Source organism: Sceloporus undulatus, chromosome 2 (genome assembly GCF_019175285.1).
Source record: "Sceloporus undulatus isolate JIND9_A2432 ecotype Alabama chromosome 2, SceUnd_v1.1, whole genome shotgun sequence".
In the NCBI taxonomy this organism is placed as follows: Eukaryota; Metazoa; Chordata; class Lepidosauria; order Squamata; family Phrynosomatidae; genus Sceloporus; species Sceloporus undulatus.
In genome coordinates, this window is record NC_056523.1 from 138,547,929 (window position 1) to 138,567,539 (window position 19,611).

A 19,611-nucleotide genomic window follows, 5' to 3' on the forward strand; every position below is an offset into this window, starting at 1 on the left:
AGGGGGGAGAAGGAAGGGAGGGGACAGGATCAGAAGGAAAGGTGTAAGGTGGTGGCAGAGTGGGGAGGGAGGGAGGGAGAATTAAATGGTATTCCTTCAGATTCAGCATCATTTATCATGTTTTGGTATGCATCTCTCTCTCTCTCTCTCTCTCTCTCACACACACACACACACACACACAGAGTATCCATGGTCAGCTCCTAGAACTGCCAACCAACACTCAACATATATTGTGTAGATATCCCCCTCCTTGCCACCTTAAGTTTTTGTGGAAAGAAAAGAAAAATGAAAAAAAATGGAGCAAAAGTGTGAAATCGAAGGTTTTCGTGACTCGCATCCATAATTTTTTGTGGGTTTTTGAGGCTATGAGGCCATGTTCTAGAAGAGTTTCAGGGTATCTATTTAATTAATGATCGATTATCTGCTGGGAAACCACTCTCACCCTGGGTGGTTTTCATTTGCATTTGCTGGGTCTTGAGTTTGGTGTTTTTCAGGACTGGTAGCCAAACTTTATTTACTTTAAGGGTTTCTTCTTTCCTGTTGAAGGAAAACGAATGCAAATGAAGACCACCCAGGGTAAAGAGGTTTTCCACTCTCTTCCATGCCAGCATTCTCTGAAGATGCCAGCCACAGCTACTGGTGAAATGTCAGGAATAAACTCTTCTAGACCACAGCCTCATAGCCTGAAAAACCCACAAAAAAAAAAAACTATGGAACAAAATTATTAGAGGGTTACAATGGACAAGATGTGTGGGTGTCAATACACACACACACACACACACACACACACACACATTCATGAAAAAATGCATGCTGGTGACACAATAAAAGCTTATTTTGGAAGCCCCCTTTGAGCATGAGCCCAGATTTAGAAACATCATCAAATGTTCCTGAATATCCCAACTACTTCCAAGTTACACCTCCACAGTTTCCTTGAACAAAACCCATATGGCCAAGAAGAGGAATGGCTTCTGCTTGTATTCATATTCTTTCAGACTATCTTAAATAACAATAGAAGAACATCGAATGTTCAGTGCTATGGAATTGTGAGATTTGTAGCTTTGTGACGGAATTCCATAATACTGAGCCATGAAAGTGTACTGCAGTGTGACAGCAACCTAAAACAAAATGTATCCCTGTTACTCCAACATTGTCCCTTTTTATCTTCTGCATGATTTTTAACATTTTTGCCTGATGAAGGAGCCATGGAAGCTTCAAAAGCTTGAATTATGTATTTTGTACATTTTGGTTGGCCAGTTAATGTATCACTCTTTTGTAAATTTTGCCATATCTTGAACTGGAAGTTTACCATCCTGGTCTCAGAAGCTGGAAAGTTTAGGACTCTGTGGTACACCAAATGATGGAGTAAATTCAGAAGTAAGGTAACAACATTTATAGTTGGGTTTGGGGGGAATCCATGAAGTACCCAGATAAAAACCATTGCTTGAAGAAACACTGCATATGTAAGATCTCACTCTGGATTGGTGCATTTGCCCTGTAGCATACCGTAAATGCAACCAAAAGAAGGCTTTTAATTATCTTTTTAGATGTGTGCTGTTGCCTTTGGATTCTGACTTGCCAGATGAGCCTGTAAAGACTAAAATGTGATAAAGCCACACTTTGACAGATCATCTGGTTGAACCATTAAAGCAGGGGTGTCATTCAAATAATTAACAACTGGTGCTGGGTTTTGCCAGAGTGTGTGGAGATAGACAGATGCTTCTTCATGCAGAAAAGCAGCAGTCACTGTCTTTTTGATTTTAGCCATCAATAGCTCTGACTCTGAAATGGCCATCATTTAAAAACATAACAAAAACACTTCCTCTTTTGCCTTTGGATGTACCTTGAACTCAGGATCTGCCCAGCATATTGCTCTCCTGTTGTCCAGGACTCCACTTCTGCTGAAAGCTTCTCTTCTAGTCAAAGAAAAAGAAAAGACAGACTGCTAAATACAAGTGCAACCCACAACAAAATGTCACAATGGGAAGCACTCCTGTTCAGAATTCCAGTCAAACTACAAGAAAACTAGGGTGAGTCTCCAAATAAGCGAAACATTCAAGCAATAAGTCAAAATCAGAGAGACTAAAAAACCCACACCTCCAAATTGTCATCAATAAGGTGTCAATAGGACAAAAATAATACTATAAAGAACATAGGGAATACACAAGAACAGAAGCCTACAGCATAGTATTACAGTATGTAATATCTTATATGAACATATACAGACAAGCAACAATAAAATTTACTTTAAGTAAACAGTTCATAAGACAGTAAGTGATGCCATAAATAACATAGGGAATACAAAACAGAAGCTTACAGGCAGTTCAGTACTACAGTGTTTAATGACTTAGCACTGCATATACAGATAGATAACTACTTTATAAGAGGATAAGTTTCAAAACAATAAATAACCTGAAAGCCACATGTGGAATTGAATAACTGAGCTGAAGTCAATGGTAAACATATAATGTGTGTGGTGCAATTTTCATTATATAATGACTGGAATTCAGAAAATGAATTAATAGCTAGTTAGGACAGCCTTTCTCAACCTGGTGTCCTGTGCATTTACTGGACTAACAACTCCCATCCTCCCCAGTCAATATCAGGTTAAGGAAGGCAGAGATTAGTACATATGATCATTAGCATGAACAGTGCTTGATTAATAGCAGGAGCAATGCTGGTCGAACAGTCCAAAACTATTCAAGTTTAGTCAGGAGTAAATCCCCCTGCATTCAGTGGCATTTACTCCCAAGTGGGTATGCACAGGAATACAGTCAGTCGGCCTTCCATATCTATGGATTCAACCACCAATAGCTTAAAAATATTTTTTAAAATATAAATTTCAAAAAGCATTTTGGCCATTCTATATAAGGGACACCATTTTACTACTCCATCTTAATGTATCCACAAGGGACCCTGGAACCAAACCCCAGTGGATATCAAGGACCCATTGTACAACAGAAAGCACTTTAGGTTAAAGGACAGAAAGCCATTATTGGAAAGGATAGGATATTGACACAGATGGTGAAAGCAACACAATACATAACTGCATTAAAGACACAGCCATGTTAGTCTAGAAAATCAGTATGCAAAGGGATCTTGTAGCACCTTTGAGACAAACAGAAAGAAAGAAGCTGGTAGCATGAGCTTTCATAGATTTAAGTCTACAAAAACATATGCTACCAGTTTCTTTTTCACATTTATTTGTTTGGTTATTGCATTTAATACATTTATTTAGATAATTTTTATACCACTTGTTTAAAAAACTCAAAGTGGTTCAAAAATAAAATCCTAATAAAAATATAATAATACCATACAAAAAATCAAGAATAAAACAGTTTAAGAGGTCATTTAATTAGCAAGGGCTACCTGGCAAGGCTAGCAGTAAGATGAAGAAGTGATGTTTCCAGTTGTTGGTAGAAACATTCAGTACTCTTAAAATCATAGAATCATCGAGTTGGAAGAGATAAGAAGAGCCATTCAGTCCAACCCCGTTCCATGCAGGAACTTACAATTAAAGCACCCCTGACAGATAAAAACCTCCAAAGAAGGCAACTTTACCACACTCTGAGGGAGCGTGTTCCACTGTCGAACAGCTCTTACTGTCAGGGTAAAATAGTGTTTATGCACATTTATTTTCCACATCATTTAATCTAATGCAATTCAAGCTTCAGTGTATTGAAAATGATTGATCACTCACATTGGTAACTGGTGACAACACATCGAATTAGCATTGCAGAGCAAATGAAGAATTGCAGCACACTGGGAGAGGAAATCATTGCCTCTGTTTAGTCAAATGAACAGAATCTAAATTTTTGAAAAAGTGCCATCCTACTACTCTCAACCACATGAGAACAGACAGTCTAGAATGTTATTTTTTCCCTCTGTCTAAGAAAACTGTCAGCTTCACTGCACAAGGACAAGTCCATGTTCCAGTTCCTTGGTGTGTGGGTAGGTGGGTGGGTGTGTTTTTTAAAAAAATACTGCTCCCACAGTACACATGCCGAATGAGAAGACTTCATATCCTACCGACCATGTTTACCTTTATAGGTATAGACATCCAGCACCATTTTGGCTTTCTTCTGGTTGGTGGTCCACTCCAGCTGGGTGGGTGGGAAATTACGGGACACCTCTGGGTCTCTTTCCATGTGCTGCATTGACATCAGGAGTTTCCGCTGGCAGATGCTGTTATAGCCCTCCAGGCCATGGTCTGACACAAACCTGTGTTGTAAACCAACAAAGTCAGAACGTTCATCACTAAGCTTCTGCATTGGCTCAAGGGTCTCAATAACCTAACAAACCATTGAAAAAAAGGGAAGACCCTCTTCTTACTTTAGCAGGGGCTTCTCCAGAGCTGGAGAAGGGGCAAAAGTCCCCAGGAGGGTGGCCATCAACATCCATCCTCGCTGGCACTGTTCCAAGTCCAAGTTCTTCCACACCTGAGAGGCTACCTGGCTCAGCAGCTCATTCCGCAGGGAGGGTCTGGCCAGGCCTTGGCTTGCTAGGTAATTCCCCAGAACCTCTTCTTGCCAGACCTCCAGGCCCTTGTCACCAATAAACCGTAGGATCTGGAGGACGTGGTGGTTTGTTAAAACACACATACAACACAACACAACCAACCCTCAGTGAATGTGCAACAAAACTAGGCAGTGCTGCTTTTAGATGCAGAGGTGTACTTCTCCATACATTTGCGCTTGGTCTCATTAACCATGGTCAATTCATGTGCTTTCATGCAGAAGGCCTTAGATTCTTTTAACCCCCTCCCCCCAAAAAAATTATGTTGAAAATTCCAACATAAATATTTTCACTTACATGAAAATCAAATTGATATTATTCCACCTACCTTGTCACTCTTCCATGCTTGGATTCGAGCCTGTTCCTTTTTAAATGACACTGTGTTACACACAAACAATTTGAATTTGCTTCTCAAAAAAGCAAATAAAATAAATGACTGTGTTCAAAGCAGATGATTTGACTTTGCTTCTCAAAAAAAGTCAAGAATAAAACAATTTAAAGGGTTGTTTAAATAGCGAGGGCTACCTAGTAAGTCTGGCAGTCAGGAAAATGACTTGGTGAGCAGATGATGTTTCCAGTAGTTGATGGGAAACATTCAAAAGTGTTTATGAACATTTGTTTACTAGAAGTTTATGCCACAGTATTTTAGCTGATTTAATTCAACTTTAATGTATGCAAAATGACTGTTCACAGCCATTGGTGTGTGCATCACATTGGAGCTTTACACTTGGAAACTCCAACATAAATTTATTTTTTACAAAAACAACCAGCTGGGACATTCTGCATGAAAGCACATTATTGACCACTGAGCTACATCATACTGGAACCATTTTCTCTGTCTATGTAAGAAAACTAGCCAGACTTATTCTTCATAATCAAGATGCTCAAGATTAGAGCTTGAAACTATGCAAATTATGCTCCTGCTTCTCTTTCAGTGACCATTTACAAAACAAAGATCACTTAAACTCAAGCTACGTAGGTCAGAAAATCATGAACTACGGAAAATAGATGTCTTTGACCACTTGGGGGAGCACCTCTGCCACAAAAGTGACAAATCTATAATCTAGTAGCTTGACCATTTGTTGTTGTGTGCCTTCAAGTTGTTACCAATTTATGGCAACTCTAAAGCAAACCAATCATTGGAGTTTCTTTGCAAGATTTGTTCAGAGGAGATTTGCCTTCCCCTGAGAAAGTGTGACTTGCTCATGGTCACCCACTGAGTTTCCATGGCTGAATGTGGATCCAAACCCTGGTCTCCAGAACCATAACTCAAAGCACTACACCACACTGGTGTACTCTACCCATAGTCTGCTCTAATTTTTTTACTGAATTGATTCACCAAGGGAGATAACAAGTCAGATCAACATACTAGCAAGAACAAAAAATACTTTTTCTTTCAATACAAGAAAAACATTCAAATAAGTGACTTAAAAAGAAGATTCTTCCTACTAACCATTAACTAATTTCCAACTTAGTTATCCTCCCCAGATATAGAGATATCTGCCCCCTCATCTGTTTACTCTTCCCCGCCTATCCTTCTGCCTATTTTTTGTTTAATGTTTTTATACTATTACTGTTTAATTCTGGGAACGGGGGGTAGGTCTAGGGTTTGATTTTTTTAACTTTATTGTAACTTGTTGTATTTTATTGTTGTAACCCGCCCGGATTCTTCGTGATTGGGTGGGCTAGAAATAAATCATTATTGTTTTTGTTGTTGTTGTTGTTGTTGTTGTTATGAAAAACATATTTCCTTCTCCAAGAATTATAAAGCAGTGACCTGAAGGAGGGGTGTGGTACAAACTTGCATATGAATCATAAATGTAGTCTTATCACTGTAGCATTGACCTTTCTCCTTCCGTTTCTTCCCTCCCTAATCATTGCCTCTCAGGCTGATCACATAGTACCTAAGAAATGTTCCACTTTCTATTCTTGGAACCTATAAATAAGTGTGGAAATTGGTGGACAGGTACACATCACCAAAGTGCTTCTCTCAGAAACAAATAGTCAGGAGCGGGTTCTCTAAAGGCACCAGATCCTGTCTGATTTTGGAAGCTAAGCAGGAGCAACTTTGGTTAGCACTTGGGTGGGAGGGTGCCAATGAATACCAGGTGCTGTTGGCTACATTTCGGAGGCAGGGAATGGGTAAAGAGATTAGTCATTCTATTTGTTCAACTTATATGAAGAAAACATACTCAAAAGAAATAGGAGTGAAGATTGAAGGAAGGAATATCAACAATCTAAGGCAGGAGTAGGCAATCTTTTTGAGCTGGGGGCCGGGTTGCTGTCCCTCAGACAACTGGGGGGCTGAAGCCAAAAAATAAATAATTAAATAATTTTTTTAAAAAATTAAATATATAAATAAACCAGGACAAATGTAGGACAAAATTTTCAAATGGAAGACACTTTTTTAAAAAAATGGAGGACACGCGAAAAAAATTTCTGATTTTTTAAAAAATGTTAATATAAATGCATGTTTCTGAGGCTTCTATAGACAATTACCCCCCAAAGGCCCTGGCGGCAATCGGCGGCAGGACCAGGCTGGGGCCGGTCCCAAGGCCTTGCCGGGCCACATCTAGCCCGCGGGCCGCAGGTTGCCTACCCCTGATCTAAGGTATGCAGATGACACCATAACTACGAGCAGACAACAAAAAACACATGGAATAATTATTAAAGAAAGTCAAAGAAGAAAGTGCTAGAATAAGCTTAATGCTCAACAATATATATATATATATATATATATATATATATATATATATATATAGACCACAGAAGATTTACATGAATTCATCCTAGGCTGTATCAGCACACTGTAAAAATAATCCAGGTTAAGAGTAGTTTAAATGCTATGGAATTCTGGGAATTATATTTTTATGAGACATTTAGCCTTCTCTATCAGAGAGCTCTGGTGTCACAACAAATTACAATTCCCAGAATTCCATAGCATTGAGCCATGGATTAAACTGGTGTCAACCTGGATTATTTCTGCAGCATGGATGCAATCTTCGATGATGAGGAAATTTTAAAAAATCAAATATTGCCCATACGTTGGATCAAACATTGATCAGAACAGAGATTGCCAGTAAGAAATCAGAAGACTAGGACTCGGAAGGGCAGCTATGATCCTAAAGTGCATAGACATGACACTGAACACCAAAGTTAAGATTGCCCAAGACCATAGTATTTCTAGTCACCATGTATGGAAGTGAGAGTTGGACAGCAAAGAAAATGGATAAAAAGAAAATCAACTCATCTGAAATGTGGTGCTTGAGAAGAGGGCTGAGGATATAATTGATGGCCAAGATTAAAACTAGGGTCTTGGAAAAGGTCAAGCATGAGCTGCCCCTTGAACCCAAGATGAATAAAATGAGGCTGTCATACTTTGGCCACATCATGAGAAGTCATGACTCATTAGAAAAGACAATAATGCTAGGAAAGGTAGAAGGCAAGTAGAAAGAGAGGAAGACCACATGCCAGATGGTTAGACTCAGTCAGGGAGGCCACAGTCCTGAACCAGTAGGACCGGAGTAGAGCAGTAGAAAATAGGGAGATTTGGAGATGTCTCATCCACAGGGCTGCCAGGAGTCAAGGCCGACTTGGTGGTAGTTAGCAACAACAACAACAACAACAACAACTGGCAAAACCACCTCTGAGGATTCTTATGAAATTCATGGGATCACCATAAGTTCACAGGCAATGTAAAGGCACATATTCACAGAGAGACAAGAATACTGTGATAGCAGGAAAAAGACAACAGTGTACCATAAAAGGTCATCAATACAGACTAGATAATGAGAGAGGACTGAGATCATTCTTATCCTTTAGTTTTGGAGCTCTGTTCCTTGATTTCATCAATCCCCCTTTTACCATTAACTCTGCACATCATCCAGCAGGGACAAATAAGAAAGACTTGCATGCCACCAGTTATATTATTTTCTTGTATTCCCTCAATGTACGTGTGCAGGGAGTCTGACTAATGAAATACCCAGCCCTGCATTTCACTTGAAAAAGCTGCTGATGCTAAATGAAATTTGAAGACAATGGGACTGAGACACAACTACAATTCCTTCCATTTTGGAATGACAGAACAGTCTATACCACTATTTCAAGAAAACTGTTCTGAAAAACTAAAATATCTATGACATACCTTGGTATCACATAGCTGTCTTCTGAAGAAGCATGCAGCATATATGCACATATGTGTGCACACGACAGTATGAAAGTAACTCGAATGGGATTTTGTTTTTCAGAGTATACTACTAGCTTTCCTCAAATTTGGAACCTTCCACATATGTTGTATGGCTATCCTGGGTGGAGACTCTGTACTCCAATATATCAGTAGCCTAAAAAAGGCTGGTATACATACTTTTTAATCTTACTATTGCTTCTGATCAAACAGGCTTGTTATAGGTTGTTTCAGGGTTCTGGAAAAGAATGACTCCAAAGATGTTTTAAAACTAATTTAGAAGAAGCAAAATTATACTGAATGTACACATCATGAGCAGAGACTCTACTTTTAAAGTAAGTTTAGCTCTTTTGGGGGGGGGGGTCTTCTTTCTCCATCAGTTCACATTGACCTAGCTACTTATTCTTTCATCTCCCTCTTACCAATTTGTTGAGCTGAAGGGCAATTTGCTTCTGCTCCCCATCCAGTCGGGTCAAAGGCTGTTGCAGAGGGTGTCCAAGGGCAGGCAAACTCATTTCCTACAATGGGTCAAAGGAAGAAATGTTGAGTTATTATTTATTTAGTTAGTTAGTTAGTTAGTTAGTTACGATCTTTCTCCAAAATTGCACCTAAGTCGGCTCACAAAAGATACTTTAAAAATAGTACAACTTTAAAACACAATTAAAAACATCACAATAATATAACAAGTTTAAAAGATAAGATCATTAAATACATACAAAAGCAAACACCCCAATACTAAGACTCCCTAGAAATAAAAGGAACCTTTTTCCATTGCTGGTGGAGCTGTAAACATGTGAGGAAATATTGGAGAAATATAAAAATATTAATCTCCAGGATTCTACATTTAAAATTAGAAATGAAGCCAGAATGTTTCCTGTTAGGAATGTTTGAGAATGAACTAGAAAAGAAACACAGAAAATTGTTATTTTATATGATAACTATCGCTAGATCAATATATGTGCAAAAATGGAAAACAGGAGATATTCCAAATGAAGATGAATGAGTAATGAAATTACTAGAAGTAATTGAAATGGATAAATTGACACAATTGGTAAGAATCAATCCAATAGAAAACTTTAACAAAGATTGGGAATTAGTATTTTATCTATTTGAAGGAAGAATGGGGTGAAATCATATTATGATTTAATTATGATATGCAAATGCTGAAATATTAGAAATAAAGAAATCATGATTTGTTGCATAATGATAAGAAAACAAATGTAATACAATCATTGTAGGATAATAATAATAGTGTAACTCCGATGAATTTACAAAAAGTAGCAAAGGTGAAAAAATATTGGGGATACACAACAGGTATTAGATATGAGATAAAATTAAAAAATTAAGAAAGGTGTATTATAAGACAGTAATACGAGAAGATGGGAATCTTATAGCTGAATGGATCAGGATAAGGATTGAGCTAAATTAGTAAATGGAAGTTTAGTGTTAAAAGAGGGATAAGTAGGTAGCGGAGGGTAAGTGAAAGTGAGGAGGGATAAGAGCGGGAAGCGATAGAAAGACTGAGAAGGTGGTTAGAGAAGTAGGAAGTAGAAAGGAAGACAGAAATGGAAGATCAATGGAAAGAAGGAAGATGAATGAAGTGGATAGATAGGAAGATTACCAAATAAAGAGATGATGTATTAATATAGAAAGAATTAAGAAGATTATTAGAGATTTGTGTGTTTGTTTAATGTATGTTTGATGTATGTTGTGTTAAGATTCAATAAAACATATAAATAAAAAAATACTAAGACTCCCTAGGTGCAGTTATATATTAAAAGACTACCTGAAGAGAAACGTTTTTGCCTGGTGGCAAAAGGAGAGTAGGGAGGAGGCCAGCCTAGCCTCTTGTGGGAGGGAGTTCCAAAGGGTGGGAGCAGCCACTGAGAAGGCTCTCTCTCTTGTGTCCACCAAGCAAATTCTTAGATGGTACAAGTAGTGTTTAGGCACTGCAAATGCATTGTCATGGACACAGAGTATTTTTAAAATATATAAAGTAATGGAGACATTCCCCACCAGCCCTCAATAATTCCCTACCAGTGCACTCAACATTTTGCCTGAAATGGAATTTTAATTCTGCTTGGACCTGGTTTTCATGTAGAAATTTGAAGAGAATAAAATGCAGATTTCAATGCTGTCCTTTATTGCAATAATTTACTCTTAAAATTATATAATCCTAACTGTACTGTAATAATCTCTATAGGCCCAACCAAAATGACAAAAATCTGAGTAAACTATTGAAGTCTTTGGATTTCTTTATGAGGCAGGATAATGCAAAAAATGGGTCAGGGAACAAAAAATGGAAAGGGAGTTTTGGGCTGAATCCATATTACACAATTATAGCAGTTTTATTGTAGTTTAACTACTATTGCTCTATCCTATGGATTGCTGGAATTTGTATCTTGGATATATATTTAGAGATTTCTAATGCTCCCTGTTCCCAGTCTTTAGCTCTTTTGGCATACGATGTTAACTAGCTCACTAGACCACATATACATATACATTCTGTGGAATGGAGCCATGGCAGTTAAAGTGGGATAAAATTGGGTGAAGCAAATGCTCCTTTAATGTTTTAAGTCTTGTCTCCAAGATGTCATGAAGAGGAAGGTATGTAGAGAGATCTTGTAGTACCTTTGAGACTAAATGAAAGAAAGAAGTTGGCAGCATGAGCTTTTGTAGATTTCAGTCTACTTCCTCAGATGCAACTTCTCAGGAAGTAGAGTGATTCTATAGAGTAACATGGCTATATCTTTGAATTATACCACTATGAAGAGTTAGGGTTTGACTCTGCAGGCCCTTAAGCTTTGCAGATGAAATAGTGGTCCTAAGAGTAACTCAAAACAGCACCTAGGCTACTGGAGAACACAGGAGACAGATTTGTGACATCCAGAACAATACATTTAATTGTTTAAAAGCAAGATGAAAAATGCCCATTTGTAAGATTTTGAAGTGCTATTTTGAAGTCATTCTCTCTCCCCTGAAAATTCCTTCTATTTTTATTATATATTTTTGAAAAAAGCATAGTAACATACTTCATAACATTGTATAATCCATCCTTTATTCCTTTTCCTGAATATTATAACTCCCTCCTCCCAGCCTCCCTTAATAAACCAACACAAGCTTAGTTGGCATCATCATAAATTAAAGCTATTGACTAAAAAATTGTACTCTTAACCAGAAAATCATTTCATGTACATTCCACTACTTAAAACAAAAATATTATCTAATATTTTGCATTTATACTGTGCATTTTATAAAATGAATATTGTTGTTTCTTTTTGATAAATCCCCATGGGGAGCCCTCCCAGAGCTAGATTCCGATGTGGGGTATGCAAGGAGCACAGGGCCATGTGAAGACAGCAAACTTGGCAGCCAAGATAATGGGAAAGGATGCAGGAGCACCGTGGATTGGAGGAGGAGGAAACGGGACGAAGAATCAAGTCTCTTTGCTAACACACACACACACACACGGACTTTTAGTGGACAAAAGAGTAAAGAAGGAGAAACAGTGGTTATAGTCCTTTGGGAGGCAAAACTCAACCTTTCAGACAACAAATTCCTACCTGGAAATGTGACCTCATAAAGGTAGAGAAGGGGAAACTGTTGATATCAGGTGGCAAAAAAAGATCAGCCTTGGCTTTCACCTCTGGAGAGGAGACTTCTGTGACCTGGTTTCCCTGGGCATGCTGGTGACCTACAAAAGAGCATGAGGGAGCAGTATTAGCCCAGACTGGGAGGCATATCCCTTGTTTCTGCTTGTGGTAAATATGTGGTAGCTGGACAGTGTGGTATTGGATGGTTTTCAGCCTCTCAGAATTACTTTCTGTATGCTTCCCTGGAGACAATTTAACAGATTATGGGGCTTTCTAAACTGCCATTTGGGACGTCCGGAGGACATCCCATTTTAAAAAAGGGGCGTCTCTTATAGACGCCCCTGGGCCTAGTACGGACTCCGTCCGTACAAGATGGCGCCGGCCCTTCTACATGGCCGGCGCCATCTTTGCGTATCGGACGCTGAGCGTCCGTACGCATCGCGTCCCTTGTGACGTAGCGAGTGCGCCCCTGGCGCCTCGCTACGTCGCAAACGCGACGGAAAAAGAAGCTCCATTTTGGAGCTTCTTTTTCGGTCCACGCGGGAGTCGGGCCGTGTGAAGGCTCCGGCTCCCCCGCGGACCTACTGGCGGCGGCGGCAGAGCGCCGCAAAGCGGAGGTATGTACCCCGCCAATGTCTTGATAGGTATGCTGCAGGGAAAACCACCATGGTCCTAGATTACAAATTGCTTTCTCCGGTAAAGTGCATATCAGTGGGCAGTGCTTGTATGTCTGAGGAGTTTATCACATGGGGGACAGAACGTCATTGTCCTTTCCTTATCCTGTGCTTCTCACACGATCATGGGAAGTACTTTCACACTAAATCGTGCTTATCTGGACATTACCTCATCCAGAAAGTTTGGGCTTTCTCACTACATCACACTGATCCCATAAATGAAGTGGAATTGTCCCGTGAATGAAGTGGAATTGCCCCCTCATTTACCATATTTTGGTACTATTGGAACATCCCATTAATGCAATTCCACGATACTGACAGGACATGATAGGATCAGCGTGATGTACTGAGAAAGCCTTTTGTGCAATAACTTTCACTCACACTTTCTGGACAGAATAAAGATGCCTATCCCAATGTGATGAAGTCCTGAAACAGCAAATGGTGAGCAACACTCATTAGTCTGTTGTTCCACATTTCCCCTACCCATTGGTCAAATCAGTGGTTCCAAACTTTGGTCCTAGAGATGTTTTGGACTTCTGCTTCCAGAATTTCTGACTACTGGTCAAGCTAGCTATGGCTTCTGAGAGCTGAAGTCCAAAATGCCTGAAGGATGAAAATTTAATAGATATTGTGTCAAAATATAAATGAAAATTATAAAATGTTTTAGATGGCATTTTAAAAGGTAGATAAAGGTAGTCCCTTGACATGTATATCTAATCATAACTGAGTATACGGACTGGTGTTAATCTCTATTACTAAGCCGAAGAGCAAGCATTGGTAATGCTGTTACCTTCCCACCGAAGTGGTACCCATTTATCTACTTGCATTTCCATGCTTTCGAATTGCTAGGTTGTAAGAAGCTGGGACTGGTGACAGGAGCTCACCACATCATGCAGTACTCAGGCCTCAAACTGCCAACCTTCCAATCTCCCAATCATTACAACTGGTGTCTTAACCACTAAGTGACCACATCCCCATGTAAATTACCACCACATAAATTGGCTAAAATGTATACAAAAATTGAAAAGTAATTGTTGGAAAAGCTCCCAAGAACCAAGAACTTTCTATCATATGTGATGTGCACTAACGCTAAGAAATATTGGTTATCAGTTCATAAAATAATAGTTGAGTTTTTAATTATTAATATCCCATTGGAACCAGAAGTATTTTTGTTAGGCATGACTGATGATAAATTGCATGGGGAGGATGTAGAATTCTTTTTTACTGCTGCAAGGATACTCTACACAAAAATGTGGAAGAATGAGGTGACACCAACAGCTGAAGATTTGTTGCTAAAATATGTGAGATGCCAGAACTGGATCCACTTGATGAAGGAAGGATCATTAGAAAACATCAAGGGCCCATTCCCACTTACTGGAAAATCCATTTCCTGAACTGATTCCTGAAACCAGTTCTGAAAAAACATAGATCCTACTATGTTTGCACTGGTTTCAGGAATTGGTTCAGGAATTGGCAAGTGGTGAGGATCAGCTTGGTTGCCCGGCCCCTCTCTGGCCTCTCCGGGCCCCCAATCCCTGACCCAGCCTCCTTACTGGCTTCTTTGGCCACTGACCAGGTTCCCTGTGGCCTTTTTTTAAATTTCCCATGGCCGGGGAACAGGAAAGAGGTCGCAGAGAAGCCGAGAGAAAGCCAGGAAGGAGGTTGCAAGGCTTCTGGCTTCTCTGCAACCTCTTTCCAGCCTTCCTGGCCACGGGAAATTTTTAAAAAGGCACAGGGAAGCTGGTTAGTGGCCAAAGAAGCCAGTAAGGAGGCTGGGTTGGGGATTTTGGGGCCAGGAGAGGCCATGCCATGGCAGCTGCCCCCCTCTCCCCCGAGCCAGGCTGCCAGTGAAAACCAGGGCAGATTCGAATCCAATTCAAATCCGCCTGGTTCCCACTTGGGCTGAATCAATTTATTTCTAAATAAATCGATTCAGCCCCCAAAACCCCCCATTTTCCCAATGTCTCGTTCACGTGTGTTCAATGGTCAAAAATGGTCAAAAAGCATGGCCCCCCCTTTCTGAATCAATTTCTAATATCAGATTTAGTGGGAACCATGCCCATTTAACCCAGATCCTGATCTCAATTTAAATACAGTGGGAACAAGGACTAGGAAAAACTGGAGTGTGTCCCAGGGCCTGAAGTAACCCACCCCTCTCCCCATGGCTCTCCCAGGTCAAGAATATTGGCTGAAGCAAAATACATGCTTAGGTTCAAGGTACTTTATTTATGACCATGAGCACGGCTCATCACTTCTTTAACCAGTTTCAAAACTGAGTTGAAGACTATATTGTTCTGGGAAGCGTTCCCAGGCATTGTGTGATTGTTTTTCTGATTGTTATCTCATATTTGACTTGATATTAGATATTTGATGTGCCTGCTTATTTTATCTAATTCTATCTTGTATTATTATCTATTGTTTTATATGTATTTTGTTATTATCCTGTAGAATGTATGCCTTTGGCAGGTTTCATTTTTATTGATTTTATTGACTGTATGTACAGCGCTGTGCAAATCTACAGTACTATATAAAAAAGTATAATAATAATAATAACAATAATACCATCAGCCAAACGAAGCAGAGCTGCAAGCTCAGCAGGGATTTCCAGCCTTCGAACATCCTAAAGAGAAAAGATTCACCCATCAGCCTTAAGAACAAAGGTGCGGTTCATTTAACTGCTGCCTTTCTTGTCTGCCCCCACAAAGCAAAATGTAGGATTAATTTTATTTTATTTTTAAAAAACCTATGCATACCATATCATAGCAAACATATATAATTGTATAATATGATCATCATAAGCATCACAATGTCATCACACATGGAATTTTAACACAACAACATAAGAAAAAAGAAACTGAATAATGAAGTACCCATCCTGATTAATCTGAAACAATCCAATTTACAGTAGGAAAAAAAAACATAAGGGAAGGATGGGAGGCATCTGAAAAATATGAAGCAACAGCACTAGCAAAGAGAATTAGGGATGAATGGGAGAAAACAAAATTGTATAACATTTGTTTTGGATGATGCAAAGAACTGAATGAGAGCTAGATTACTATGTATGACCAACAGCTGTTAAATGCCTCTGACAAAGATGTTTCTTCTTACAACGTCTTTTTCTATTCACCCACCCACCCTCTTTTCTTTTTTGTCCTCTGCCTAGCTGGAAGTTTGATTGTTTTTTGAAACAGCACTTGAACTGGGAGGCTGGTAAAGGACCGAGAAACACAGACTCTCAGTTGCTGGGTTGTAACAGCATCTCAATAAAGCTTGAACTGGGAAAGAATAAGATGCTTCACAGCCAATCTTGCCATAGGGGGTGAAACAGTTGGGCAAAATAAAGTGTTTCCCAGCCGCTTTAAAGGTGAGGCACTTATATGGCACACACTTCCAAAGTTGGAGGAAACCTAAATGAAGCTGTGCTAAAAACCAGAGCAAAAAGAAGCTGGGATACTCCAGTTTAGTTAGGAAAATGTGCATCTTCATGACTGCATATAAATAGGCTGGTGTCAGTGCAGGGGCTATGGCAAACCAAAAGAAAAAGAAAAAAGTGCAACAACTTCAATGAATGTAATTACAACATGCACAAACCAGACAGTACAATGGGGGGGGGAGGCGCGTGGGTGAAGGGGAGCTGTAAGGAGCCTCCATGATTGTATTTGTTTTAATTCTTGCAGTTATCCTCCTCGATCCTCAAAAGGGAGAGGCGGGATACTAATACATAAATAATAATAATTATTGTTGTTGTTGTTGTTGTTGTGCTTTGCCAATGTATCACTTGTACATTGATGTACCAATGCTCTGTACAAGTGGAGCATTGCACATGTGAATGTGTGACCAATCAAAAGAGTGGCCATCCAATGGAATGGCGTCTGGGAGGGCATGGGAGTAGTTGGTGGTGTGTTTGTGTGACAGTGTACATGTATGGTGGGGAGGCAACAAAAATAAAAATAACCCAGCAGTGTAGCTTGATGCCACACCATGTGGTCTGTCCATGGGTATCTGGCCCACCTTGGAAGCAGGCTATGTGGCAGCGGGGGTTTTCCTGCTGCAGACCTTAGTTATCTGTGCTTGCTTACAACAGGCAAGGTAACAGCAACTCCTTCTAGAATCCCTTACTGAGCATGACAGAACAGCAAAACAGAAAGAGAACTGGGGGGGAAGTGAATTAGCCTGGCTCACCAGCTTATCTCCTCCTCCCTCACACAGTTGTAAAAAAAATAAGAGAGCTATAAGTTTGGCCACCGAACTAGAAATTGTAACATAAGCAGAGGCTGGTGAAAGAAAAAAATGATTTCTGGATTCGTTTTGGAAGAAGCTTTCAAGTGATCTGTAGAAGACTCAGTGTTTTTGTTTACTTATGCAAGGCTTACCTGATCTGATTATTTCATTTCACAATGCATGCATTGGTAACTAACAAGTCCTATTCATTTTAGTGGATCTACCTTTGTTGAGAAGCTGGCATTTCAAGTGATTATGCTGAGCCAGCATCCCTTAGAAGAAATAAGCTGTCATGAGAGGCTGTGTTTAAGTCTATCCACAAAGCAGACAGTTGTTTATCTTAAACCATCTTTTCGCAATCAGTATACAATGGATGGTTAGGTGAGCAGCCTGTGCTACAGCTTGTTCTGTTGACAATATTAGCATGATTACAGCACTAGGAAAGAGCCGGCATGGTAAGGTGCTCGGAGTGTTGGATGAGCATTCTGAGAGATCAGCGGCACATCTATGCTGTAAAAGTAATGCAGTTTTACATCACTTTAAATGTCTAACTCCATTCTACGGAATCCTGGGGTTTGTAGCTTTGTAAGGTCTTTCGTTTCCTCTGACAAAGAGTGCTGGTGCCTCACAAAACTACAAATGCCAGGATTCTCTGTATAATGGAGTCATAGCAGTAAAAGTGGTGTCAAAGTGTATTATTTCTGTAGTGTAGATGCACCATAAGATTCAAATCCCTGGCTGGCCAGGGAAACTCACTGGAGGACCTTTGACAAAGTCTCAGCCTTAGAGGAAGGTAAAGGCAAATCTCTTCTGAACAAATCTTGTGGAGAAAACCCTGTGGTAGCATGCTCTTAGAATCACCATAAGTTGGAAATGACTTGAAGGAAAACAACAAGAACAAAACAGCGCAGGGGCTTATATAGCACTGGATTGCTGTCACACTGTGTCTACAGTACCATTGGTGGCTGAGATTGGTATGTCAGCATTCATGACTCTTGTAGACCCATAAAATACCAGAATCATTATCAAGCTGTTGAAAAGTCAGTTCAGGGTACAAGGACAGCTGTAACAAGGCAGTGAAGAGCTCTGCCCTTTTATGATGTTACTGTATAATCTGAAGTGCAGATTCTATACTTTTTCTTGTTTTTCAATTTATAATGATTCCTCCAAGAGGAAACAAAATAATGCAACCATCTAAATCAGCAAGTCTTGAAGTACAACACAATGGGCACCTATTCAACCAGGTTGTGACAACAGCTGCACATCTAATTGGAAGATGAAGGAGGAAATGACCATCAGAAATTTGAAAGTAGAACCATTCTGAGTGATGATTCATGAAGATTTGCTTTATGGCAGGCTTTGGAAAGTTTCTTTTAGAAGTTATGAGAGTGTCTGAGTAGTCACATCAGAGCATGAGCCCCAATAGAAATCCAATCGGCTAACATCCTTTCTTTTGCCATGACTGCAGAATTACTGGTCACCTTCCTGGTCACCTTCCCACTCCCTCCCCTCTGGTCAATAAGTGGTTGTGGCAGTACTTGGGGGCTGTGGGAGGTGTTTGAATGTGGTGTGAGGGATGACTGAATGAGTCCTTGCACAATGTTAAAAGAAACCCCATGTTGGCATGAAATTCCAAGCTATCTGTGCATTCATCACCCACAGGATTCCAGACAATGATATGCTGATACCCAATCTTAGGTGAAGAACAGTAGGATGATGCTCTAGGTCCCATCCTTCCACCACTGCACAGCTACGGGTGGCTCTTTTGTATAGCATTCTGTTTAATCCTCTTAAAGGTACTGTAACTGTCCAAGCTCTTGATTCTTAGACCTTCTTTGGATAAAGTCTGATTGTGTATGCCTTACATTTTTTTTAACATTTGTGAAATTTACTTTATTAATTTATTTTATGTTTTGCTTGCCCTTTCTCCTAGAACTAGGAATCCAGTGGCTCCCTGCCCCAAAACAAACAAATATGTTGATAAGAACATATTTTGGAGAGAGAGACAGAGAGAGAGAGAGAGAATATAATTAACCTATCTATAGAATTAAAAACAACTTCAACATTTCTATTAAAAGACAAGGAATAAATACAGTGCAGCACACTATTAAAAGATCCCTTTGATTATCATTTCAAAGATAATATGATATCCAATGCACACACAATAGATTCAGGGGTAGGTTGCTGTACAGAAATAATCACTCTGCTGCGTAGGATTTTGTGGGGAGGAGCAGAATCATGAATAATGTGAACTCCAATACTGGAGAGGGGAAGCTGTAATGCCCATTACAAGGGGTAACTCCAGATCAATGCCCACTCAGCAGTTTGCACATTGAGATTATGGCTGCATCTGCATTGTAGAAATAATCCAGTCTGATACCACTTTAAATGCCATGGCTCAGTGCTATGGAATTCTGGGAATGGT

The 19,611-nt window shown here is 39.7% G+C and overlaps 1 protein-coding gene across 1 annotated transcript in view; it reads right to left on the reverse strand.

Moving 5' to 3' along the window:
* The window catches only part of MYO15B (myosin XVB), a 123,103-nt gene that overhangs the window by 50,508 nt on the left and 52,984 nt on the right, over positions 1-19,611 (reverse strand). Inside the window, exons 21-26 of the mRNA XM_042447553.1 lie at positions 15,528-15,585; positions 12,262-12,392; positions 9,121-9,216; positions 4,333-4,568; positions 4,043-4,221; positions 1,844-1,916 (exon numbers count right to left, since the gene is read on the reverse strand). Of these exons, the coding sequence (XP_042303487.1) occupies positions 1,844-1,916; positions 4,043-4,221; positions 4,333-4,568; positions 9,121-9,216; positions 12,262-12,392; positions 15,528-15,585 (773 nt within the window). The remainder of the gene's footprint in view (positions 1-1,843; positions 1,917-4,042; positions 4,222-4,332; positions 4,569-9,120; positions 9,217-12,261; positions 12,393-15,527; positions 15,586-19,611) is intronic.